The sequence below is a fragment of the Coregonus lavaretus genome, assembly GCF_964263955.1.
Source record: "Coregonus lavaretus genome assembly, chromosome: 4".
Lineage (NCBI taxonomy): Eukaryota > Metazoa > Chordata > Actinopteri > Salmoniformes > Salmonidae > Coregonus > Coregonus lavaretus.
In genome coordinates this window covers 42,616,853-42,643,108 of record NC_139991.1, presented here as the reverse complement: position 1 = coordinate 42,643,108, position 26,256 = coordinate 42,616,853, and the positions used below count along the sequence as shown (strand labels likewise).

At 47.0% G+C, this 26,256-nt stretch overlaps 1 protein-coding gene across 1 annotated transcript in view; it reads left to right on the top strand.

Moving 5' to 3' along the window:
* The window catches only part of LOC311127430 (melanopsin-B-like), a gene marked incomplete at both ends in the record, with an annotated part of 49,046 nt that extends 23,248 nt beyond the window's left edge, over positions 1-25,798 (top strand). Inside the window, 8 exons of the mRNA XM_084159273.1 lie at positions 14,008-14,141; positions 14,388-14,591; positions 14,854-15,025; positions 15,240-15,401; positions 21,216-21,323; positions 23,059-23,233; positions 24,908-25,057; positions 25,397-25,798. Coding sequence (XP_084015399.1) covers positions 14,008-14,141; positions 14,388-14,591; positions 14,854-15,025; positions 15,240-15,401; positions 21,216-21,323; positions 23,059-23,233; positions 24,908-25,057; positions 25,397-25,798 — 1,507 coding nt within the window. The remainder of the gene's footprint in view (positions 1-14,007; positions 14,142-14,387; positions 14,592-14,853; positions 15,026-15,239; positions 15,402-21,215; positions 21,324-23,058; positions 23,234-24,907; positions 25,058-25,396) is intronic.
* Positions 25,799-26,256: the final 458 nt, after the last annotated feature.

The following is a 26,256-nucleotide window of genomic DNA, read 5'->3' as shown; positions in this document are numbered from 1 at the left end:
TCCCTCACCTTCCTCATGATCATTGATGCCCCACGAGGTGAGATCTTGCATGGAGCCCCAGACCGAGGGTGATTGACCGTCATCTTGAACTTCTTCCATTTTCTAATAATTGCGCCAACAGTTGTTGCCTTCTCACCAAGCTGCTTGCCTATTGTCCTGTAGCCCATCCCAGCCTTGTGCAGGTCTACAATTTTATCCCTGATGTCCTTACACAGCTCTCTGGTCTTGGCTATTGTGGAGAGGTTGGAGTCTGTTTGATTGAGTGTGTGGACAGGTGTCTTTTATACAGGTAACGAGTTCAAACAGGTGCAGTTAATACAGGTAATGAGTGGAGAACAGGAGGGCTTCTTAAAGAAAAACTAACAGGTCTGTGAGAGCCGGAATTCTTACTGGTTGGTAAGTGATCAAATACTTATGTCATGCAATAAAATGCAAATTAATTACTTAAAAATCATACAATGTGATTTTCTGGATTTTTGTTTTAGATTCCGTCTCTCACAGTTGAAGTGTACCTATGATAAAAATTACAGACCTCTACATGCTTTGTAAGTAGGAAAACCTGCAAAATCGGCAGTGTATCAAATACTTGTTCTCCCCACTGTATATGCCGTCTAGTGTCTGTGATCGTCTTATCTATTGGGCACACACGTCCCCCTCCTCTGGTCACCCAGGCATCGGCCGTACAGTGCTCTGCCTTAACGGGTAGTACTGGTGGCCTACCTTGGCTAAGGACGTGAGGGTGTATGTCTCCTCCTGCTTGTTGTGCGCTCAGAGTAAGGCACCTAGGCACCTTCCAGCGGGTAAGTTACATCCCTTACCAGTTCCACAACGGCCATGGTCCCACTTATTGATAAATTTTCTGACTGATCTTCCCCTCTCGCAGGGTAACACCATCATCCTGGTCGTTGTGGACCGCTTTTCTAAAGCCTGACGCCTCCTTCCTCTGCCCAGTCTCCCAACAGCCCTGCAAACTGTGGAGGCCTATTTTACTCATGTCTTCCGGCACTACGGGGTGCCAGAGGACATAGTGTCTGACCGGGGTCCCCAGTTTACATCAAGGGTCTGGAAGGCGTTCATGGAACGTCTGGGGGTCTCGGTCAGCCTGACCTCTGGGTTTCACCCTGAATCTAATGGGCAGGTGGAACGAGTGAATCAGCATGTGGGTAGGTTCCTGCGGTCCTACTGCCAGGACCGGCCGGGGGAGTGGTCGGGGTTCTTGCCATGGGCCGAATATGCCCAGAACTCTCTCCGCCACTCCTCCACTAACATGTCCCCATTTCAATGTGTTTTAGGGTATCAGCCGGTCCTGGCACCGTGGCATCAAAGCCAGACCGAAGCTCCAGCGGTGGACGACTGGTTTCGGCGCGGAGGAGACGTGGAACGCAGTCCACCTCCAGCGTGCCGTGCGTCGCCAGAAGTCCAACGCTGACCGCCATCGCAGTGAGGCCCCTGTCTTTGTACCAGGTGATTGGGTCTGGCTCTTGACCCGGAACCTGCCCCTCCGCCTGCCCTGCTGGAAGCTGAGCCCGCTGTTTGTGGGGCCGTTCAAAGTCCTGAGGAGAGTAAACAAGGTGACGTATAGGTTGCTGCTCCCTCCTGATTACCGTACTAACCCCTCGTTTCACGTGTCTCTCCTCAGGCCGGTGGTGGCTGTTCCGCTCCAGGAGTCTGAGGTGCGGGAGGTCCCTCTGGACATCAAGGGGGCCCCGGCGTACTACGTCCGTTCCATCCTGGAATCGAGGCTTCGAGCGGGGGGCCTTCAGTACCTCGTGGAGTGGGAGGGGTACGGTCCGGAGGGGCGGTGCAGGGTCCCGGTGAAGGATGTCCTCGATCCCTCCCTGTTGCGGGATTTCCACCGTCGCCATCCGGATCGCCCTGCTCCGCGTCCTCCTGGCCATCCCTAGGGCCGGTGTCGGGGTGGGGGGGGGGGGTACTGTCACGACTCCCTCCGAAGCTGCCTCCTCTCCTTGTTCGAGCAGGCTTCGGCGTTCGTCGTCACCGGCCTTCTAGCCACTGCCGCTCCTCTTTTCATAATTCCATTTGTTTTGTCTTGTTTTCACACACACCTGGTACATATCTCCTCATCAGTCTCTGTATGATTATTCCCTCTGCTCCCCATGTCTTTGTGTGTTATTGTTTCCATGTGGAGGTGTCACTAGCTCGGTTGAGCATTATGTACTTTTATCGCCGGGATATTCACCCGTATGGCTTTTGTTTTCCCAGTACACACCTAAGGCACACTGTATTTGGTTTACGCATTGCTGCGAACTGCTGTATTGGACGAATAAACCATATTCTGTGATTCACACCTCCTGCCCCTGACTCCGTCCTAATCACCCGCTACACCCAGAGAACGTTCCCTTGGGATGATCACACAACGTTCTTAGAATGTTCTCAGAATGTCAGAGGGATAACGTCATGCCGAATCCCTTAAGGGAGTTAATGGGAATGTCGTCAAATGTCCTCAGGACGTCCCCTGATTGCTGGGGACAGTACTGTACATTTCTTTTCAACTTACACAAACATTTGTTTAAGAATGTGTTATTTTTTGGGCATTTGTGCAGTCTAACTTTGCTTTGGTTGTTGTTAAAGATTATGTTGCTGGGAGGAATGAGAAGGGCTAGTACCCGAGACACAAACACCACTAAGCAAGGGGCACCACCAAGCAAGCATCACCATGAAGACCAAGGAGCTCTCCAAACAGGTCAGGGACAAAGTTGTGGAGAAGTACAGATCAGGGTTGGGTTTTAAAAAAATATCCGAAACTTTGAACATCCCACGGAGCACCATTAAATCCATTATTCAAAAATGGAAAGAATATGGCACCACAACAAACCTGCCAAGAGAGGGCCGCAAGGAGACCAAAGATTACCCTGAAGGAGCTGCAAAGCTCCACAGCGGAGTTTGGAGTATCTGTCCATAGGACCACTTTAAACCGTACACTCCACAGAGCTGGGCTTTACGAAAGAGTGGCCAGAAAAAAGCCATTGCTTAAAGAAAAAAATAAGAAAACACGTTTGGTGTTCGCCAAAAGGCATGTGGGAGACTCCCCAAACATATGGAAGAAGGTACTCTGGTCAGATGAAACTAAAATTGAGCTTTTTGGCCATCAAGTGAAACGCTATGTCTGGCGCAAACCCAACACCTCTCATCACCCCGAGAACACCATCCCCACAGTGAAGCATGGTGGTGGCAGCATCATGCTGTGGGGATGTTTTTCATCGGCAGGGACTTGGAAACTGGTCAGAATAGTAAATAGTTATGCACGCTCAAGTTTTCTGTATTTTTTGTCTTATTTCTTGTTTGTTTCACAAGAAAAAATATTTTGCGTCTTCAAAGTGGTAGGCATGTTGTGTAAATCAAATGATACAAACCCCCCAAAAATATATTTTATTTCCAGGTTGTAAGGCAACAAAATAGGAAAAATGCCAAGGGGGGTGAATACTTTCGCAAGCCACTGTACATCTCCAACATTTGCTGTCGGTTGTCATTTTTGCCTTGTACATTTTAGAGGGAGTCCAGTAAGTTCTATTTATTATAATTTACTGAAACATTTGTGTTTTAGACTCTCAACACCTTTTCCCGTTCAATTTCGTGTATATTTATCTTCAAATCCCTTAAGGGAAGGTGTAGTCCCCTTGTTTTTTGGTGAATAATTTTTACACCCTAGATCAGTGGTCACCAACCGGTCGATCGCGATCGACTAGCTTATCTTCAAGGCATTCCTAGTCAATCACCAAACATTTCTGTAGAAAAGCCAATGATAAAGGGCTGCTGTTTTTATGAGTGAGTTCATGTTAAATTTTTTATTAAGCACTGTCAACACTGTTTTTATTCAACACCATTACAAAACATAAAACGCGCTTCTCTGTACTTCCACTCGCACTGCAGCTGCAATGAGTAGCCAAGTGTATTGATAGCCCTGTGTTTTTATTATTATTAGCAGCTCATCTTGTCTATTTTAATATCAAGGAATATTTCACTTTGTCTGGTCATAGGAACAACATGAATTTGTGTATGAGGCAGATGCAGTGCGACTCGTTTCGCCATCAGGTTGAAGATGGTCCCCTGTCTCTGGTCAGTCTCACCAGAGGAAAGGAAGGGGAGAGCAGGGACCGTGAGAAGCGGATGGAGGACCCTCTGCTGTGCTCTCCCTCCCTATGCTGAGACTATTGCCGTGTTCAAAACAACTGGGAACTCTGAAAAAAACAGTCATCCAACTCGGAATTCCAAGTCAGAAATTCAGGCATCTTTCTAGAGCTCCGACATTCCAATAATTTGACCTAATTTCTTCAGAGTTCCCAGTTGTCTTGAAAGCACCATGACCATCAGATGCAGGTACCATCAGTCCAGTAAAATAAAAAAGCACATTATTTCAATGTATGCTTTGCAATGCCTAGCAAGTGCTAAAAGCTAGGTGGTTTTTGGTATGCACATCCTTTATGAAACTTTCCAATTCTTCAAATCATGTTTAAATGTAATTGTTGTGTCTGGCGAGTTGACTGCCTGTACAATCTGAATTATTCTAAAATGGTTGGTAGATCCATTATTTTACCATCTTTATACAAATAAGACATGGTACAAATCCCATCTGTAGCCAATCTCTCCACAATATTGGTCTGTGTGGATTGCTCCAGATGGTTGCTTGAAAAGAGGTACATAAGGAGACTGCATTTTTATTTCCAATAATTTAAAGAACGTTCCAAGAAGCAGATATTGTTGGATGGTCTTTCAGATATTCGGGTAGTATTCAGTTTGCTATCAGCCTAAGTGGCATGGGGTGAGACATTTCTTCAATTTCTAACCAAGTAGGGGGTTATGTTGGTGGGTAGAGACAGTATATGGTTTGTCTTGTTACATATGACATGTAATATGTTTTTAATATCCGGAAGGGCATCATAGGTTTATCTAAGGCAAGGTTGCTCTGAATTCCATACATTTTGTGATAATTTCATCAATCTTCTTTAAAAAGTATTGTGGTAAATTGAGGCAACATACTTAGATTGTAATTGATTGTTGGAGCCACTGTCATTTTTATTATTACAATTCTTGCTTGGAACTTTAAAAAGAGGGAGGACCATCTCACAAAGTCTGCTTTCAAGGAATTCACAATAGCTTCCAAGTTCTCTTCAACCATGAACTTGATATTTGATGACAGGAAAATACCAAGATATTTCAGACCATCTGGTGCCAAAACAAAACTGAAATCTGACATATCGTCTTCAATACATAGATCATTTATCGGAGTAACCTCTGACTTTTTCCAGTAATTGACATTTTATGATTCCTAAAAAAAGAACATTTCATCTGCGTACATTGCCAGTTTATGCTCATGCTTTCCCACCACAATACCTTCAATATCACTTCGGTGTCTTATGGCTTCTGGTAATGGTTCTAACGCTAAAACAAAGAGCAAGGGAGACATCGAATATCCCTGTCTTTTGCCCCTCTCCAACGTAAAGAAAGGAGATATAATGCCATTTGTTGTTACTGCTGCTCTAGGGCTATTTTATATACTGGAGACACATCCTATAAACAACACACCAAACCCAAATCTTTCCATTGTATAAAATAAATATTTCCATTCTACTTCATCAAATGCTTTTTCAGCATCAAATTATAATCCTGCAGCTGGTACCTTCAATATCTTAGCTTTATGCACCATATTATAAAATGTCCTTGCATTGTCTGAGCTATATCGATTTGATACTAAACCAACCTGGCCAGTTGAAATCAAAGGGTGAATAACTTTCCCAAGTCTGTTTTCTTATAGTTTAGAAAGTGTCTTAAAAATCAACATTCAGTAAAGCGATTGGTCTATGTTTTTGAGCATTGAGACAGGTCTTTTCCCCCATAGGAATGAGCGTGATAATTGCCTCAGCAGTAGTTCCATTCACAGTATCGTGCTCCAAAAAAGAATTATGCAGTCTAAGCAGTATTGGTGAAAGTATAGTTACAAACTGCTTATAAAATTCGGAGGTATCACTTCCCAGTGCCTTTGATTTTGGTAGCTCTAAAATGGCATTGTGGATTTCCTGCATTGAGATTGGCTCATCCAATTAGGTCTTAAGCTCATTGTGCAACTTTGGTAACTAAAAGGAATCAAAAAAAGTCTCAAGGTCTTTCTCAGTACAATGTTGGTAGAAATTAAATAATTATTTGTTCATTTCAGCTGGTTAAGTTAATACGGTACCAGTAGCATTCTTTATGGAGGGAATATGATTGTGTTGTCCTTTTCTTTATTGTTCTTGCCAGCAGTTTTCCAGCCTTGTCCCCCTCTTCATAGTATGTCAACCTTCAGTATGCTAATTCTGCTTAAATTGCTTTCATTTGCAATGTGTTGTATTGATGTTTAAATTGTAACAATTTTGCTGATTTACATTAGGGACATTCATAGTAGAATTACCTCATTCTAGCACTTTACTTTCCAACTATGTTTCTTTTTCAAGTCGTTTCCTCCTTTTCCAGACAGAATGGCGCTGCAGTGGATAGCTGCTGTTTTATTTTGGGGTGTTTTTTTTACATAATGTTTCCGCCATCGTATCCTATGACTGAAAAGAGCTTCTGGACATCAGAACAGTGATCAATAACCTCTATTTGGATGAAGATTTCTACTTCAAAGAGTCGGAGGCGCAGGACATACTGCTCACCCCGGACTAGGCCCTAATCCCAGAGACTAGGAAAAGAAAAAGGCGGCGTAAAATGAAGAACGCAGCTAGCTGTGAGGACTAATGTGAATTGCAGGACACATTGATCATCGACACTTTGAACGCAACTTGCGGCCCCTGGTTCCTCCTGGGGCTACGCCTGTCTGAGGGTCGCTTTGCCATCAATCGGAACCCCCGGGTTTCCGTGGATGGGGCAGTCGCAGGCCGCCTCCGTGTGGCCTTCGTCCCCATAAGTGCAGACCAGGACTGCTCGGTGAGAGGGTGAGTGGGGGCCTCGGCTCTCGCTCCCCTCCCCCGTGCGCTCTTCCTTTCCCTTCCCGCCTCGGCGGGAGGCACCCACGTTCCCCGCATGGTTGGGCGTGGCTGCCGGTGGACTCTGTCTCTCCGTGCTGCCCGTGCTACGCATGCGGTTCGGTTCTCGGGGTAGCGCTCGGGGTTAGGTTTGGGCCGCGGAGCTCTGACCGCCGACCTGAACCGAATTGAGAAGATGAGCCCGGGCGCCCGGCCACACTCCATTCACTTTGACTACGACCTCAGACCTGACAAACTACGTCGGCGAGAACATAAACCACCTCCACCCTCCCTTTTATTGGTGACGTACAATCACTGGAGAACAAACTGGACGAGCTCCGTTCGAGACTATCCTATCAATGGGACCTGAAGAACTGTAATATCCTATGTTCCTCAGAGTTGTGGCTGAACAAGGACATGGATAATATATCTAGCTGGTTTTTCTACGCATCGGTAGGACAGAATGGTAGCGTCGGGTAAGCTCAAGGAGGAAGGTGTGTGTCTCTGTCAGCAACAGCTGGTGCGCAATCTCTAATATAAGTCTCAAGGTTCTGCTCGCCTGGGTTAGAATGCTTCATGATAAGCTGTAGACCACACTATTTACCAAGAGAGATATCTATATATATCATAGCTGTCTATTTGCCACCACAAACCGATGATGGCACTAAGACCTGACTCACAAAGCTGTATAAGGCCACATGCAAACAAGGTCATGCTCATCCATAGGCGGTGCTCCTAGTGGCCGGTGATTTTAATGCAGGAAAACTGAACTCCGTCTCACCTCATTTCTACCAGCATGTCACCTGTGCAACTAGAGACGAAAAATTGGACCACAACTCTATGTCCTCCTGATTCCTGCTTAAAAGCAAAAACTCAAACAGGAAGTACCAGTGACACGCACAATATGGTGCAATGCTAAGCTACACGACTGTTTCGCTAGCACAGACTGGAATATGTTTCGGGATTCATCTGATGGCATTGATGAGTTTACCACATCAGTCACTGGCTTCATTAATAAGTGCATCAACAACGTCGTCCCTACAGTGACCGTAAGTACATATCCCAACCAAAAGCCGTAGATTACAGGCAACATCCGCACTGAGCTAAAGGCTAGAGCTGCCACTTTCATGGAGCGGGACACTAATCCGAACGCTTATAAGAAATCCCGCTGCGCCTTCCGACAAACCATCAAACAGGCAAAACGTCAATACAGGACTAAGTGGCAGGTCTTGCAAAGGGAAATCCTGCCGCGAGCTGCCTAAACTCTGATTTACCACCCCAAAATATACCTGCACAACATCTATTTGTGCCTCTACCGGATGGAAACTAGAAGTGTAATGGCTGCGTTCAATGCAATGGCACTTACAAATGTAGATCCTTCAATCACCCCCAAACAGGGAAACAGATCCCAATCAAAGGTGTTATCACGTGCTCCACTAAGGCAGTTATTTATCTTATAACTTGTCCTTGTGGTAAAAATGTGTGGGTAATGTGGGTAAAACAAAGCGCGAATTAAAAGTACGAATCTCTGAGCATCGTTGCACCATTCGGTGCAAAAACGACATAACCAGTCGCGGCCCACCTTTTGGAAGCGAACCACTCGATTTTGTCCCTACGTTATATCGGCATCGAACATGTCACCCTCCCTAGGAGAGGGGGTGACCTTGACAATTTATTGTTAAAATGAGAGGCTGCCTGGATCTTTCATTTAAAAACCCTTGCTCCCTTCGGTCTCAACATAGACTTTGATCTGAAGCCATTCTTGTGAATATTGTGATTTTGCTATTCATTGTAAATGTTTGTAGGCCTATCACACTCTCCGTAGCCAATGTGAGTAAGACCTGTAAATAGGTTTAACATTCACAAGGCCACAGGGCCAGACAGATTACCAGGACGTGTACTCAGAGCATGCGTTGACCAGCTGGCAAGTGTCTTCACTGACATTTTCAACCTCTCCCTGACCCAGTCTGTAATACCTACATATTTCAAGCAGACCACCATAGTCCCTGTGCCCAAGAACGCCAAAGTAACCTGTCTAAATGACTATCGCCCTGTAACACTCACATCTGTAGCCATGAAATGCTTTGAAAGGCTCATCATGGGTCACATCAACATCATCATCCCAGACACCCTGGACCCACCTAATTCGCATACCGCCCCAACATATCCACAGATGATGCAATCTCTATTGCGCTACATTCTGCCCTTTCCCAGCGTCAGCAAGACAAAGAAACTGATCGTGGACTACAGGAAACGGAGAGCCAAGCACGCCCCCATTCACATCGACAGGACTGTAGTGCAGCGGATCGAGAGCTTCAAGTTCCTCAGTGTCCACATCACCAAGGATCTAACGTGTTCCACACACACCAACACAGTCGTGAAGAGGGCACAACAACGCCTCTTCCTCCTCAGATCCTCAAAAATGTATACAGCTGCACCATTGAGAGCATCTTGACTGGCTGCATCACCACTTGGTATGGCCACTACTTGGCATCCAACCGCAAGGCGCTACACATCACTGGGGCCGAGCTCCCTGCCATCCTGGACCTCTATACCAGGCAGTCTCAGTGGAAGGCCCTAAAAAGTGTCAAAGACTCCAGCCACAGACTGTTCTCTCTGCTATCGCACGGCAAGCGGTGCAGATGCACCAAGTCTAGAACCAACAGGACTCTGAACATCTTCTACTCCCAAGCCATAAGACTCCTAAATAGTTAACCAAATAGCTACTCGGACTATCTGTATTGACCTTTTTGCACTCATCACATACGCTGCTGCTAGCTTTTATTGTCTGTCCTGTTGCCTAGTGACTTTATTCCTAGTTATATGTACATATCTACCTCAATTAACTTGTATCCCTGCACGCCGACTCGGTACCTTGTGTACATAGCCAAGTTATTGTTAGCCATTGTGTATTTATTACGCGTTTGTAACGAAGATGCTAGGAGCTGATGGTGAGTTTAATAATTACAAAACAAGAGAATACTGCCTGATGACTGAGGTTGGTGAGGGCTATATGAACGGAGAGCAGGTGTACGGCCCCGAGGGCGAGGAGCGGGCCGGTACAGATGGCGGAGATGGAAATCCCGGATGATGTTGGGGTCCAGGATGTCCGCCACTGGGACCCAAGAGCGCTCCTCAGGACTGTACCCCTTTCAGTCCACCAAGTACTGGAGCCGACCCACACGATGTCAGGAGTCCAGGAGGGACCTAACATCATAGGCGGGGGTCCCCTTGATGTCCAGGGGAGGCGGAGGGGTGTTGCATGGGACGGCGTCAGCCAGGGGACCAGGAACCACCGGCCTGAAGAGGGAAACATGAAAGGAGGGTGAGATTCGGTAGTTGGTGGGGAGTTCTAAACGATAGGTTACCTCATTGACCCTCCGGGGGACCTTGAAGGGCCCCACAAACCGGGGGCTCAGCTTCCGCCAAGCAGGAGGTTCCTGGTGGAGAGCCAGACACGATCACCAGGATGACACACGGGAGCCTCACTGTGGTGGCAGTCCACCTGATCCTTCTGACGGTGGGCTGGCGCCTCACGTGTGCGGCATTTCACACCTCCTCTGTGAGCCAGAACCACTCATCAACTGCAAGGGCCTCGGTTTGGCTCGGAGTCCATGGAGCCGGCTGATATCCCAGGATGCACTGGTGTGGAGGAGTGATGAAGTGAGTTCTGGGCGTATTCCTCCCAGGGAAGGAACCGGGCCCACTCCCCCTGCCGGTCCTGGCAGTGACTCCTTAGGAACCTCCACAGCTCCTGGTTGGTCCTCTCCACCTGCCCATTAGACTGAGGCCGGTACCCGGATGTGAGGCTGACTCTGGCCCCCAGCTTCTCCATAAAGGCTTTCCAGACCCGTGACGTGAATTGGGGACCACGGTCATTAACAATGTCTTCCGGAAGGCCATAGTGCCAGAAGACATGCTGGAATAGTGCTTCAGTGACCTGGAGAGCGGTAGGGAGACCAGAGAGAAGGATAAAATGGCAGGATTTTGATAATCTGTCAACCAAAATAGTGGTAAAACCATCAGAAAGGGGGAGATCCATTACAAAGTATATGGACAGATGTGACCAAGGCCGCTGAGGCACAGAAAGGGAAGTAGTTTACCTGCTGGAGCATGCCGGGGAGATTTGGAATGAGTAAATACCGAACATGAGTTGACATAGTGGGCGATGTCCTGCGCCAAGGTGGGCCAACAGTATTTATCGGAGAGGGATTGGATGGGGCGGGTGATACCTGGGTGTCCAGTGGCGAGGGATGTGTGTGCCCAGGTCAACAGCCGAACTCTCACCCCCGTGGGGACGTAGATGCACTCTGGATGGCAGGTGGCAGGAGCGGGTTCTCTCTCCAAAGCCTGGCAGATGTCCACATCTATGTCCCAAAACACAGGGCCAATGATACTGGAGGACCACTTGATGGGCTGGAGGACACTCACAGGACCCACCACCGACGTGGAACCACAGGGTGTGGGAAAGCAGGTCCTCCAGCAACGTGGTCCCCAGTCTGTGATTCTCATCTTTGACCAGAAGATGGTGGGATTATGGAGTTGGAGCCACGGGAGGCTGAGGATGACTGTGTGAGGGTGCATGATGATGAAGGGAAGGTTGTCCTGGTGCTTGGGTTCCACAGTGAGGGTGAGTGGTGCTGTGACGTGACTAATTGTGCCGGATCCCAATGGTCGCATAACTAGGGCTTGGACAGGAAAAGGAGAGCGGGTATGAGGTCAAGTTCAGGGAGGAGGAAAGGGCCTGGTCGATAAAGTTCCCCACGGCAGTCCACTAGAGTTGTAGAGACAACACTTGAGGGACAGCCAGTGAAATGGGAACCAGAAAGAGTTTGGCGGAAAACGAAGATAATGGAATACTCACGCCTACCCTGAGGGACGGAAGGTCACGGGGCCGCCACTTTGCTCTAGTGGACCCCAGGTTAGGATGCACCGGACACCACTGAAGCTGATGCCCCTCCTGGCCGCAATAGGGACAGAGCCCCAGCGGTCTCCGGCGACGCGGAGAGGTGTGTGGCCCATACCTCCATTGGTGGAGAGCCGGCTCATTCCATCCGCTGGAGGCTGCCACAGTCCGAAAGGTGAGGGCGTACTCCGCAGTAGTCTGGGCACCCTGCTGGAGTTGGAGAAGTCGCTCACCTCCCTCTCTGCCCTCTGGAGGATGGTCGAAGACAGCCCTGAACCTCTCATAGGAACCCAGCTCCTCCTCTCCACTCTCGCAGATGGCTGTAGCCTACTCCAACACTCATCCGGTCTGCAGGAAAATGACTGTGGCAACCTTGGACTTCTCGTGGTGGGGGCTCCCATCTGATAGGTGAAATAGAGGGAGCACTGGAGTAGGAAGCCACGGCATTTCGATGGAGTGCCGTCATACTTCTCCGGAAGGGACAGTCGGGCATCGCTGACCTGGGCCGACGGCTGGGGGACTGGCTCACTGTGACGACCCGTGGTAGGAGGCCCTCCGTCAAAGGTATGGAGAACCTCGCAGGTGGTGTCGAGGCGGTGGAGAACGGAGAGGACCTCCTTCATGGTCCTACCCAGTAGAGCCAGCTGGTCGTGGTGTTGGTGTAGATGACCCTGTTCCTCGACCGTCTGGAAGATGGTGTAATCATCTGCTGCTTCCATAATTTCTGAGGCAGTATTCTGTAACGAAGACGTAAGGAGTCAGGTGCAGATGGTGAGTTTAATAATAACAACCATGGCGATTTACAAGAGAAGCGTCTGGACATGATAACAGAACCAATACTGCCTGATGACTTAGGTTGGTGAGGGCTATATGAAGGGAGAGTAATCAGGGTGGTGATGAAATCCAGGTGTGCTTAACGATGGGGAGCAGGTGTGCGCAATGATGGTTGCCAGGTGTGCACAATGTGGGTTGCCAGGACCGGTGGTTAGTAGACCGGCGATGTCGAGTGCCGGAAGGAGGGAGCAGGAGTAGGCTTGACAGCGTTATTACTTTTCTAAACACCAAACAACAGTGTACTCTGTGTTAGTAATGTGTGAGTGACCGACAGGCCGTGGTTTCCTTTGTGATAGAGATGGCTGGAGACCATTGAGATGATTAGATCACATCTCCTTTTTGATTTGTACAAATCAGATTTTATTTCCACATGAGTGCATGGCTGTATAGCTTCCTCCTACTGAAATATAGCTGGCAACACTGCAATGCTCCACTCTCCGCAAATCCAACATGTCACTTCTCTATCTAAATGTTATTAACATTATTTAGCAAAAATACTCAAATAAGGCTATGTTCACAGTGGGGAGGGCAGAGGGCACTCACTCACCCATTCAAACACTCTCATGCCAAATCAGTGAATTTTTCCATGCAATTGGACATTTCTTGAAATACTAACTTTGATTGACCCTTTGTATTTGTATTGGGCTGACCGGTCTGATTTCCCCTCATGCCGTGAGCTTGTCTAGTTTCTTGGAAAACGGGAGGTATTTCTAGGTAGGGGATGACCCATGCTGCTAGGATGGGATAATGGTGAGTGCATGGACTCTGAGTGAGGCAAGGCAAGAGAACGAGGGAATGGTCTGGTGGGGAGGAGGGGGGGGGGCTCAGGAGGGGGCTGGCTGTCAGCAGGTGATGGCTGATCGCTGTACATCACTTATGCTGAATTGTGTTTGTGGTGAGATTAATGGGAAACGGTAATCAAAATAACAGTCATGCATGCATGTAATGATAATTCACCCACTCAGACTCTACATCCTGAATTACAATGGTTGGCAGAAAGTGGGAAATGTTCACTTTTGAGGAATTCGGATCCCAGAGGGGAGTGGTTTCGGGGAGGTAGCTAGCAAAGTGAGAGTAGAGTCATGTTCCAGTGGTTGCACTTTTTGACTAACGTGAAAGTCCAGCATCGTATCGTTGCCTTGTGACCTGATCTGTATTTCATTGCCTGGATAGAAACGATTTGTTGATAATGATTAAGCTTTAGCGATAAAGCTAAAGGTAAAAGCTTAAATGAGCAGTAAGCTAATAACAATGAATAAAAAATAAGTAAAACAAACACTGCTTTTGTATATTTGTTCTATATTTCAGTAACAAGAAGCTCCGAACTCCTCCTAACTATTTCATCATGAATCTGGCAGTGAGTGACTTCCTCATGGCCATCACACAGTCTCCCATCTTCTTTGTCAACTGTCTCTACAAGGAATGGGTGTTTGGAGAAACAGGTACTTTTACCTTCATTCCATACATTTGGTAAAATACCTGCATCAGATCAGTTGTCATAATTGAAAGCTTCAGCTATTTTGGTATTTTGAGATGAATTTTGCTGCATATACTGAACCAAAAATACTCTTCAAAGTAATTCTGTGGAAATTCCATCTCTCTGAGATTACTCAGATTGTAAGATTTCTGTTTTTTGTCTCTGTGAAATGATTTCTGTTTTTTGTCTCTGTGAAATGATTTCTGTTCAGGCTGTAAGATGTACGCCTTCTGTGGGGCCTTATTTGGGATCACCTCCATGATCAACCTGCTGGCGATCTCCATTGACCGCTACATAGTCATCACCAAGCCCCTGAAGGCCTTGCACTGGACCTCTAAACGCCGCACCTCCGTTGTCATCGTCATAGTCTGGCTCTACTCGCTGGCCTGGAGCCTGGCGCCTCTCCTGGGCTGGAGTGAGTTCCCTCCACTAACACCATCCTTTTGGGTGCCATGTTTTGCTAGACAATGACACCAATGGAGTTGGCAAGAGCCCAAACAGATCTGGGACCAGGCTAGCAACCTTTTATCTTATCTTTCAAACTCTCTCACTCTGCTATCACTCTTCCTCTTCTCTCTACAGGTGTACTGAAACAATCATTTCCTCTCGCTCTCGTTCTTACACACTTGGTCCCTAACCGACCCCAACCTCAACCCTAACCCAATGTCCCTATCCAGGTTCCTATATCCCGGAGGGCCTGATGACATCCTGTACGTGGGATTATGTGACCTCCACACCAGCCAATAGGAGCTACACTCTGATGCTATGCGTCTTTGTGTTCTTCATCCCTCTGGGCATCATCTCCTACTGCTACCTCTGCATGTTCCTGGCCATACGCACCGCCAGTAGGTGAGTTGGTACATTCACACAGCCATGCCTCTGTGTGCATACACACATAGACATATACTGTACTTATATACACACACACATGCATGCACACAAGCACGCATGCACACACACTCATATGCACACACACACAATCAAAACACAGATCCAGACGATGGGGCCCTCTGGTTGTCTATCTTCGTCTGACACCCCCCCATCCCCTCTCCGATGCCCACAGAGACATGGAGAAGCTGGGCAGTCAGGTAAGGAAGTCCACCCTGATCCAGCAGCAGTCCATCAAGACTGAGTGGAAGCTGGCCAAGATCGCCTTTGTAGTCATCATCGTGTATGTGATGTCCTGGTCTCCCTACGCCTGCGTCACCCTCATCGCCTGGGCTGGGTAACTATGGAGTTACATATGGATTTCAATGGGGTTCAGTTCCCATATTCATAAAGCGTCTCAGTAGTGCTGATCTAGGATTAGTTTTGCCTGTTTAGAAAATGATGAATAAGATTACAGGGACAGGGGGGATCTGATGAAAGATGGCGCCGTACTGTATGGCTGCCGTTTTGCAAGCTCTGACCCAACTTTACCTATTTTGTGATTCTGTCGTTTATTTTTACTTAATTTTCTCTAAATGTATCCGCTATCATTTCTTTCAGATTGGCAGTTACTTACCTCAATTCCGGCTTCAACTTCGACTCATTTTCCGTTGGCTCTTTCTGTAATTCCGACCCAATTTACGGGCTACCCAAGAGGAAACACAGACGTTACAGAGGCAAGAGAGGGGGGATCCTGGAGAGATTAAAGCGAAGGGAGAACCGGCCACCTCTTCCCCGCATTCTACTGGTCAATGTACAGTCCCTTAATAATAAGATGGATGACCTAGGATTGAAATATTCTCGGCTTTTCAGAAATATGGCTCTCGGACACCCCCCATGGCTATCCAACTCGATGGATTCTCCATTCACCGTGCAGACAGGACAGAGGAGTCGGGGAAATCGAGGGGGGGAGGGGTTTGCCTCTTCATCAACAACAACTGGTGTTCTGACTCGAGCACTGTGGAAGTGTAAACCCATTATTCAGCTGTCTTGGAATACCTGATGCTGACCCTTTTACCTCCCAAGGGAATTTTCAGCTGTTATCGTGACATTCCAGCTCAGGACAAGAAAAATAACAAGCTGGCACTTAACGAACTGTAGCAGGCTATAACCAAGCAGGAAAACGTACATCTAGAGGTGCCCAACTTCCATCAACACGTCTCCCTCACCACTAGGGGCGATAAAGTCCTAGACCACTAACATTCTAGCCACAAGCAAGCATACAAGGCCCTCCCTCATCCATTCGACAAATGACTCCTGCTTCCTGTTTACAAGCAGAAGCTCAAACAGAAATGACCCGTGACTCGCTCCATTGAGAAACGGTCTCCAGAATCATTGATTATGCTACAGGACAGCTTTGCTAGCACTGATTGGAATATATTTTGGGACGCCACTGATTGGAATATATTTTGGGACTCCGCCGATAACATTGATGAGCTAACCACCTCCGTCACCAGCTTCATTAGGAAATGCATCAGCGACGTTGTCCCCATAGTTAAGGTTTGCTGCTTCCCCAATCAAAAGCCCTGGGTTAACACTGAGATTGGCACTAAACTAAAGGATAGGGCTACCACACACAGGGTTATCGCAGACAACCCTGAGGCTATGGCTGAGGATAGGAACAAGTACAAGAAGTCCCGCTATGACCTCCGCAGAGTCATCAAACCAGCAAAATGACAATATAGGAATAAGGTAGAATCATATTATACAGGCTCCGATGCCCGCTGCATGTGGCAGGGGCTACGGTCCATTACGGATTACAAAGGAAGACCCAGCCGTGATCTGCCCAATGATGCCACTCTACCAGACGAACTCAATGCATTTTATGCACGCTTTGACAATAACATCGTATCGGGTGTGCGGGCCACCACCAACCAGAAGATTGGGTGATCTCACTCTCCGAGGCCGACGTGAGTAAAGTCTATTCAGGTCAATACCCGTAAGGCTGCGGGGCCCGATGGTATTCCAGGGTGCATTCTCAGAGCATGTACAGAACAGCTGGCAGGTATATTCACAGTAATTTTCAACCTCTCCTTGTCCCAGTCTGTAATCCCCACGTTTTACGATGACCACCATCATTTCTGTTCTCAAGAACTCAAAGGCTTCATGCCACAATGACTACTGCCCTGTAGCACTCACATCTGTAATCATGAAGTGCTTTGAGTGGCTGGGTATAGCACACATCAACTCCGACACCCTAGACACACTTCAATTTGCATACCTCCCCAACAGATCCATAGACAACTAAATCTCAATTGCATTCCACACTGCCCTCACCCACCTAGATAAGAGGAATACTGTACATATGTGAGAATGCTGTTCATTAACTACAGCTCAGAGTTCAACACCACTGTCCTCTCCAAACTCGTCACCAAGCATAGGACCCTGGGACTGAACACTTCCCTCTGCAACTGGATCCTGGACTTCCTGGCGGGACGACCCCAGGTGGTGAGGGTAGGCAACATCATCTCCGTCACGCTGACCCTCAACACGGGGGCCCCACAGGGGTGTGTGCTTAGTCCCCTCCTGTACTCCCTGTTCACCCACGACTGTGTGGCCACGCACGATTCGAACACCATCATAAAGCTTGCTGACGACACGTTGGCAGTAGGCCTGATCCCCGGCGACGATGAGACAGCCTACAGGGAGGTCAGTGACCTGAAAGTGTGGACCCGGAACAACAACCTCTTCCTCAACCGTCAGTAAGACCAAGGAGCTGATCGTGGACTGCAGGAAAGGGGGGGGGGGGGGGGAAAGCACGCCCCCATCCACATCGATGAGGCTGCAGTGGAGTGGATCGAGAGCGTGAAGTTCCTCTGTGTCCAAATCACTAAGAAGTTAAAATGGTCCACACATGTGCACAGTCGTGAAGAAGGCGCGACAGGAGGTTGAAAAAGTTTGGCATGGGCCCTCAAATCCTCCAAAAGTTACAGTTGCACCATTAAGAGCATCTCCACTGGCTACATCACTGCTTGGTATGGCAATAGCACCGCCCTCGATCGCATGGCCCTACAGAGGGTGGTGTGGACAGCCCAAAATTGTTAAAGACTCCAACCACGCAAGCCATAGACTGTTCGCTCTGCTTCCACTTGGCAAGCAGTATCAGTGCATCAAGTCTGACACCAACAGGCTCCCTGAACAACAGCTTCTATCCCCATGCCATAAGACGGCTAAATAGCTAATTAAATAGCTAACAAAATATCAGAGTTGTCCTTTGTATTTAATTCTTATCTATGCACACTCACAGGGCCCTACACATAACGTACATTGATACTCCAACCCACATACACACACTCCATCATTTGCTCACACACACAGAATTTGCACATACATTTATACTGACTCTACACACACCCACTCACATACACGCTGCTGCTACACTGTTTATCATATATCCTGATGCCTAGTCACCTTACCCCTATACATACAGTTGAAGTCGGAAGTTTACATACACTTAGGTTGGAGTCATTAAAACTCGTTTTTCAATCACTCCACAAATTTCTTGTTAACAAACTATAGTTTTGGCATGTCGGTTAGGACATCTACTTTGTGCATGACACAAGTAATTTTTCCAACAATTGTTTACAAACAGATTATTTCACTTATAATTCACTGTATCACAATTCCAGTGGGTCAGAAGTTTACATACACTAAGTTGACTGTGCCTTTAAACAGCTTGGAATATTCCAGAAAATGATGTCATGGCTTTAGAAGCTTCTGGTAGGCTAATTGACATCATTTCAGTCAATTGGAGGTGTACATGTGGATGTATTTCAAGGCCTACCTTCAAACTCAGTGCCTCTTTGCTTGACATCATGGGAAAATCAAAATAAATCAGCCAAGACCTCAGAAAAAAAATTGTAGACCTCCACAAGTCTGGTTCATCCTTGGGAGCAATTTCCAAATGCCTGAAGGTACCACGTTCATCTGTACAAACAATAGTACCCAAGTATAAACACAATGGGACCACGCAGCCATCATACCGCTCAGGAAGGAGACACGTTCTGTCTCCTAGAGATTAACATACTTTGGTGCGAAAAGTGCAAATCAATCCCAGAACAGCAAAGGACCTTGTGAAGATGCTAAAGGAAACAGGTACAAAAGTATCTATATCCACAGTAAAAAGAGTCCTATATCAACATAACCTGAAAGGCCGCTCAGCAAGGAAGAAGCCACTGCTACAAAACCGCCATAAAAAAGCCAGACTATGGTTTGCAACTGCACATGGGGACAAAGATCGTACTTCTTGGAGAAATGTCCTCTGGTCTGATAAAACAAAAATAGAAATGTTTGGCCATAATGACCATCGTTATGTTTGGAGGAAAAAGGGGAACGCTTGCAAGCCAAAGAACACCATCCCAACCATGAAGCACGGGGGTGGCAGCATCATGCTGTGGGGGTGCTTTGCTGCAGGAGGGACTGGTGCACTTCACAAAATAGATGGCATTATGTGGAAGGAAAATTATGTGGATATATTGAAGCAACATCTCAAGACATCAGTCAGGAAGATAAAGCTTGGTCGCAAATGGGTCTTCCAAATGGACAATGACCCCAAGCATACTTCCAAAGTTGTGGCAAAATGGCTTAAGGATAACAAAGTCAAAGTATTGGAGTGGCCATCACAAAGCCCTGACCTCAACCCTATAGAAAATGTGTGTGCAGAACTGAAAAAGCGTGTGCGAGCAAGGAGGCCGACAAACCTGACTCAGTTACACCAGCTCTGTCAGGAGGAATGGGCCAAAATTCACCCAACTTTTTGTGGGAAGCTTGTGGAAGGCTACCCGAAACGTTTGACCCAAGTTAAACAATTTAAAGGCAATGCTACCAAATACTAATTGAGTGTATGTAAACTTCTGACCCACTGGGACTGTGATGAAATAAATAAAAGCTGAAATAAATCATTCTCTCTACTATTATTCTGACATTTCACATTCTTAAAATAAAGTGGTGATCCTAACTGACCTAAAACAGGGAATTTTTACTAGGATTAAATGTCAGGAATTGTGAAAAACTGAGTTTAAATGTATTTGGCTAAGGTGTATGTAAACTTCCGACTTCAACTGTATTTACCTCTATCGATCCAGTATCCCTGCACATTGTAAATATGGTATTGGAACTGACCCTGTATAATAGTATGCTTACTTTATCGTGTTCTTCTTATATCTCGTGGGTTTTTGTTCTACCTTGTTATTTTTAGTATTACATTGTTATTTAATACTGCATTGTTGGGGTTAGAGCTTGCGAAGAAAGGCATTTTACTGTACTTGTTCATGTGTACATTAAAACTTGAAACTTGATCCTAGATCAACTTCTAATCTGAGATGCTATATGAATACAGACCCTGATCTAGTTGTTGAGATGCTTAAGCAATGGTTATAGTTAGAGGGCATGTGATCTGGATATTATGAAGGATCAGGAGTCATGAATAGTTATTTTTTTCTGACTGTCTTGATTCAGATATGAAGTTGAGGATTTTACTGTAGTTACTGCAGATCTTTGGTTAATGCAGAAAAATCTGGGATACATTATTTCCGAATCCCACTCCAAATTATTTTAAAGTAAGGCTGGGATTGGTTCGGAATGGCAGGCACCTATGGGTTGAAGAGGTGAGAGTCTGAGACAGACTGTTTTGAGAGTTTTGAAACGCTATCAGGGTCAGGGACAGTTTAAACAGATGTTTTTTTGAGTTTTGTATGGGGAACGTACTGTACGTACTGCAGTGAGAGTAGAGGTGAAGAGAGTGGATGTGAAGTGATGTGAGTGCAGTCTGTCGGAGAGGAGGGATAATCAAGCATGTGATTCCTCCTGCTCACTCCACAACACCTTTGGGTCACTGCCAGGCCATACAAACAGGTTGCACAGGAGCCAACTAGGCAGGCAGTACAAACAGACACCCACTGACTGACCAAGGCACAGACAGGCATGGGCTGACTCATTACTGACCATCCACTGACATTCTGTACAAACACAGAGTTCAGACTCCAATCTTATTTTTTAGAGGGTGGAAGCAGAGGAGAATAACTTACTGCCATATGTCAGTAAAACCTGAGGAGGTCAGATTACTTTACCTATGAGGCTTGTAGTGTCCTATTCATGATACCTCTCCTTTCAGTTATGGAAGTACCCTCAGTCCCTACTCCAAGGCCGTCCCTGCTGTCATAGCCAAAGCCTCAGCCATCTATAACCCCTTCATCTATGCTATCATCCACTCCAAATACAGGTGAGTATCGTCATCTTAATGTGTCCCTCCCCTAGGGCATAACTCAAAACACCATTTTATGTACTGTCCTAACCTTTCATAACCTAAGATTGTTTTGGCAAGTTGCACTAAGGATCCTTTGGTGTGACTGGGCTTGGCCGTCCAGACTGGACTCCTGCAGTGCATTCGGAAAGTATTCAGACCCCTTGACTTTTTCCACATTTTGTTATGTTACAGCCTTATTCTAAAATTGATTAAATAGTTTTTTCCCCCTCATCAATCTACACACAATACCCCATAATGACAAAGCAAAAACAGGTTAACATTTACATAAGTATTTACACATTTACATAAGTATTCAGACACTTTACTCAGTACTTTGTTAAAGCACCTTTGGCAGTGATTACAGCCTTGAGTCTTCTTGGGTATGACGACACAAGCTTGGCACAGCTGTATTTGGAGAGTTTCTCCCATTCTTCTCTGCAGATCCTCTCAAGCTCTGTCAGGTTGGATGGGTAGCGTCGCTGCACAGCTATTATCAGGTCTCTCCAGAGATGTTTGATCGGGTTCAAGTTCGGGCTCAGCCTGGGCCACTCAAGGACATTCAGAGACTTGTCCTGAAGCCACTCCTGCGTTGTCTTGGCTGTGTGCTTAGGGTTGTTGTTCTGTTGGAAGGGGAACCATCGCCCCATTCTGAGGTCCTGAGCGCTCTGGAGCAGGTTTTCATCAAGGATCTCTCTGTACTTTGCTCCGTTCATCTTTCCCTCGATCCTGACTAGTCTCCCAGTCCCTGCCGCTGAAAAACATCCCCACAGCATGATGCTGCCACCACCATGCTTCATCGTAGGGATGGTGCCAGGTTTCCTCCAGACGTGACGCTTGGCATTCAGGCCAAAGAGTTCAATCTTGGTTTCATCAGACCAGAGAATCTTGTTTCTCATGGTCTGAGAGTCCTTTAGGTGCCTTTTGGCACACTCCAAGCGGGCTGTCATGTGCCTTTTACTGAGGAGTGGCTTCCGTCTGGCCACTGTACCATAAAGGCCTGATTGGTGTAGTGCTGCAGAGATGGTTGTCCTTCTGTAAGGTTCTCCCATCTCCACAGAGGAACTCTGGAGCTCTGTCAGAGTGACCATCAGGTTCTTGGTCACCTCACTGACCTAGGCCCTTCTCCCCCAATTGCTCAGTTTGGCCGGGCAGCCAGCTCTAGGAAGAGTCTTGGTGGTTCCAAACTTCTTCCACTTAAGAATGATGGAGGCCACTGTGTTCTTGCGGACCTTCAATGCTACAGAAATGTTTTGGTACCCTTCCCCAGATCTGTGCCTCGACACAGTCCTGTCTTGGAGCTCTACGGACAATTCCTTCGACCTCATGACTTGGTTTTCTTCTGACATGCACTGTCAACTGTGGGACCTTATATAGACAGGTGTGTGCCTTTCCAAATCATGTCCAATCAATTGAATTTACCACAGGTGGACTCCAATCAAGTTGTAGAAACCTGTTTTCGCTTTGTCATTATGGGGTATTGTGTGTAGATTGATGAGGATTTAAGGCTGTAACAAAATGTAGGAAAAGTCAAGGGGTCTGAATACTTTCCGAATGCACTGTATAACAACTGACTTGTTACAACTGACTTAGGTGATGACAATAGGGACGATTTGGTGTACTGTATGCTTGACATTGTATCCCTCCTTCCTCTTGCCTCTCTCCTCCCTTTACCCTCTCCTTTCCTTTCTTCTTTGTTGACTCTCCCATACAGAGACACTCTGGCAGAGAAGGTTCCCTGTCTGCACTGCCTGGCCCAGACCCCCAGGAAGGACTGTATCTCTGTGTCCAACAGTGAGTCCTCCTTCAGGGACTCCATGCTCAGCAGACAGTCCTCCACCTCCAAGACCAAGTTCCATAGAGTGTCCTCTATGTCCACCGGAGACACAGTGAGTTAGTGTGCTTTTGTTGGGTTGGGGTGGTAGGGGTAGAGGGGTTGGAGGGTAGGGATAGAGGGGTTGGAGGGTAGGGATAGATGGGTTGGAGGGTAGGGGCAGAGGGGTTGGAGGGTAGGGGCAGAGGGATGTAGGGTAGGGGTAGATCGTAAAGGGGTTGGAGGGTAGGCGTAGAAGGGTGGAGGGTAAGGGTAAGGGTAGAGGGGTTGGAGGGTAGGGGTAGAGAGGTAGAGGGATGGAGGGTAGGGGTAGGGGTAGATGATAGAGGGGTGGAGGGTAGGGGTAGAGGACTTTGAGGGTAGTTGTAGAGGAGTTGGAGGGCAGATGTAGAGGGGTTGGAGGGTAGGGGTAGAGGGGTGGATAGATGCTGCACAAGAATAGTTGTCTCATGTTGCCAGGCATACACAAAGGCTGGAGTCAAGGCTACAAGAACAGAAACGTTCAAACGCAACAATGTACTGCTTTCTTGTACTGCAATCCGTTATTTTGTATGTATGTTTCTGAGAAAAGTGATAAAATGTTGATCACAAAAAAGAAAAACACGGTAAAGCACAGTGCTCTAGAGCTAACTGGACTAAACCATCACCTGTGTGAGATCTTTTCACTATGTCACTATGTAAACAATATCACAAGACATATACCGTATAATGGAGCAGTATTAAGATGTAATCTCCTAAACTGTTTAAAGATGAGATCCGCGAAAGGTGCCACTGGCTGCCCCAGGCACATTTGTTGTTGCTTTTGTTTTGAGGAGATAGCATCCAGGTTTGTCTGCTGTTCTATCGCACATGCAATGATGTCTGAGGAAAAAAACAGTGCTCTTAGTTTGAAGTAACGTCTTCCTTGTTGTAATATAGCAAACGGACGTGGCAGTTTCACCACTATGGATTCCAGCATTAAGACGTGTCTCATGCATTGTTGGCATAACACACAATAACTTTACTTTGTGTATACATGCTGGGTTAGAGCTCAGCTGCTGAGTGAGGACAAAGACTAAAAACCCTTCTAGGTGCCAAGACAAACTCCCTGACACACCCCAGGGCTCTTGACTAACTGGCTAACACACACACAGGCATCCAGCAGCACGCCAGGAGCTCTGGGTCTGATGCTCTCCCAGTGGCCTGTGTGTGTTTAATGCTGTGGATCCATAGGGAGAGGTCTGTAGGGGAAACGGGTGTCCCTCCCTTCAGAGCTGTGTTTCCAGTGGTCCACTGGTCCACTGGTCTGGGGAGGGTGCCATGGGCAGGTTCAGCACTACTGTACCTGCCGGTTCCACTTTAGACCGACTGGAAGTGCTAAGTCTGCACAATCACAACTGATCCGCAGGAGGTCTATATCCTGGACCTCCTACATATGGACCTACTGGACCTCCTACAGTTCTGTCCAAACACAAAGGATTTCCCCCCCAAAAAACGTTTACATTTTAGAGTTTTCAGAGTTATATAGGCATACTTTCTTGAAACTGAATTTACAGTACATACAGTATACTGAGCAGTGGCTGACCTGGTTGACCTGGCTGACTTGGACCTGGCTGACTTGGTCCTGGCTGACTTGGACCTAGCTGACTTGGCTGACTTGGACTTGGACCTGGCTGACTTGGACCTGGCTAGCCTGGCTGACTTGGCTGACCTGGCTGACTTGGACCCGTGTTGTGTGTAACCTCCACAGCAGATGTGGAGTGATGTCGAGCTGGACCACATGGACCAGCAGGGCCAATCTCTGAGAATCAGCCACTCCTCTGGAGCTCTGAGGGTGAAGGAGTGCAGACAGTCAGCCCAGCAGCAGGCCAAGATAAGGAACAGCAACAGCCAGGAAAAGGTAAGGTAGGAGTTCCAGCCAGCCAACTGTCACTGGGGCGCTGTAATGCTTTTCTGAACATGAAATTAATCTGTCAGGCTGACAGCATAATACAAAATAAAAAATAACAGCTGGTACCTGGTATACTCAGGTTCAGAGATGCTTCTAAAAATGTAGAAAACACAATTATTTATTTATTTTTATGCAATTTGCAATCATTTGCAATGGAACAGAGGCATAGACAGGAGTTATTCAACATATTCTATAGTTGAGAAGAAAACATCCAAATATATGCTCATAAAAAATTATGAGGATGGTAAAAATGTAATTCACACCCCATTTATTTTGGTGCTTTCATAGTGTGAGAGGGGCTCACTGAGCAGCTGTGACCACGACCTGGTGTCTGAATCTGTCAACATGGCCACCATGTCCCTCCTTATGACCAGGGAGGAGGGTGGAGAGGGGTGGCAGGAGGAGGACGAGAGGAAGACCCAGGAGATAGCCCCCCATTCAGCCCTTGAGGTGGAGGAGGCCCCCCCACCCCCAGCCTCACCCCCCAGGACCCCCAGGACCCTGAACAACAACAAACACAGAGACTCTGAGGTTTCCCAGATCATCATCAGCCCCTTGTCAGAGACAACGGGGGACTATAAGGTGGAGAAGCATGGAGCACCAACCCGTGAGGAGAACCTGCTATTGGGCCTGCAGAGTTTAAACTGCTCCACTGAACTGCTGGAATCGGTGGAGAAATTCCTCTCCTGAAACACCCCTGGGGAGTCAGTCTGAAGGTTTTGTGGTGTATGCATGATGTGTGGATGTGGATGTGTTACTGTCATATTACTGTACAATATAGACAATAGAGAGCAAGTGAGGATTGTTATGGTCCACGGAGGTTATACGTACACTGTAACAGAAAACTGTAAATTATACGCACATATTGGGTATTATCAACAGTAAAATGATCTGAAACTGTTTTCTGCAGCATACTGTAAATTATGGTGCATTGTGGGAAAATGTTGTGGGCGGGGAAATAATTGCTGTATTTTGAATGGTACTGTAATTCCACCCCACAGAATACAGTACCGTACAGCATCTTTGGAGCGCTAAAAACCTTTTGACCACTAGTGGGTGCATGTCATTGTTGTTTCTGTCTCATTAACATACAGCAGGGTTCTTCAATTCCGGTCCTGGAGGGCCGAAACACTTCTGTTTTTTATTTC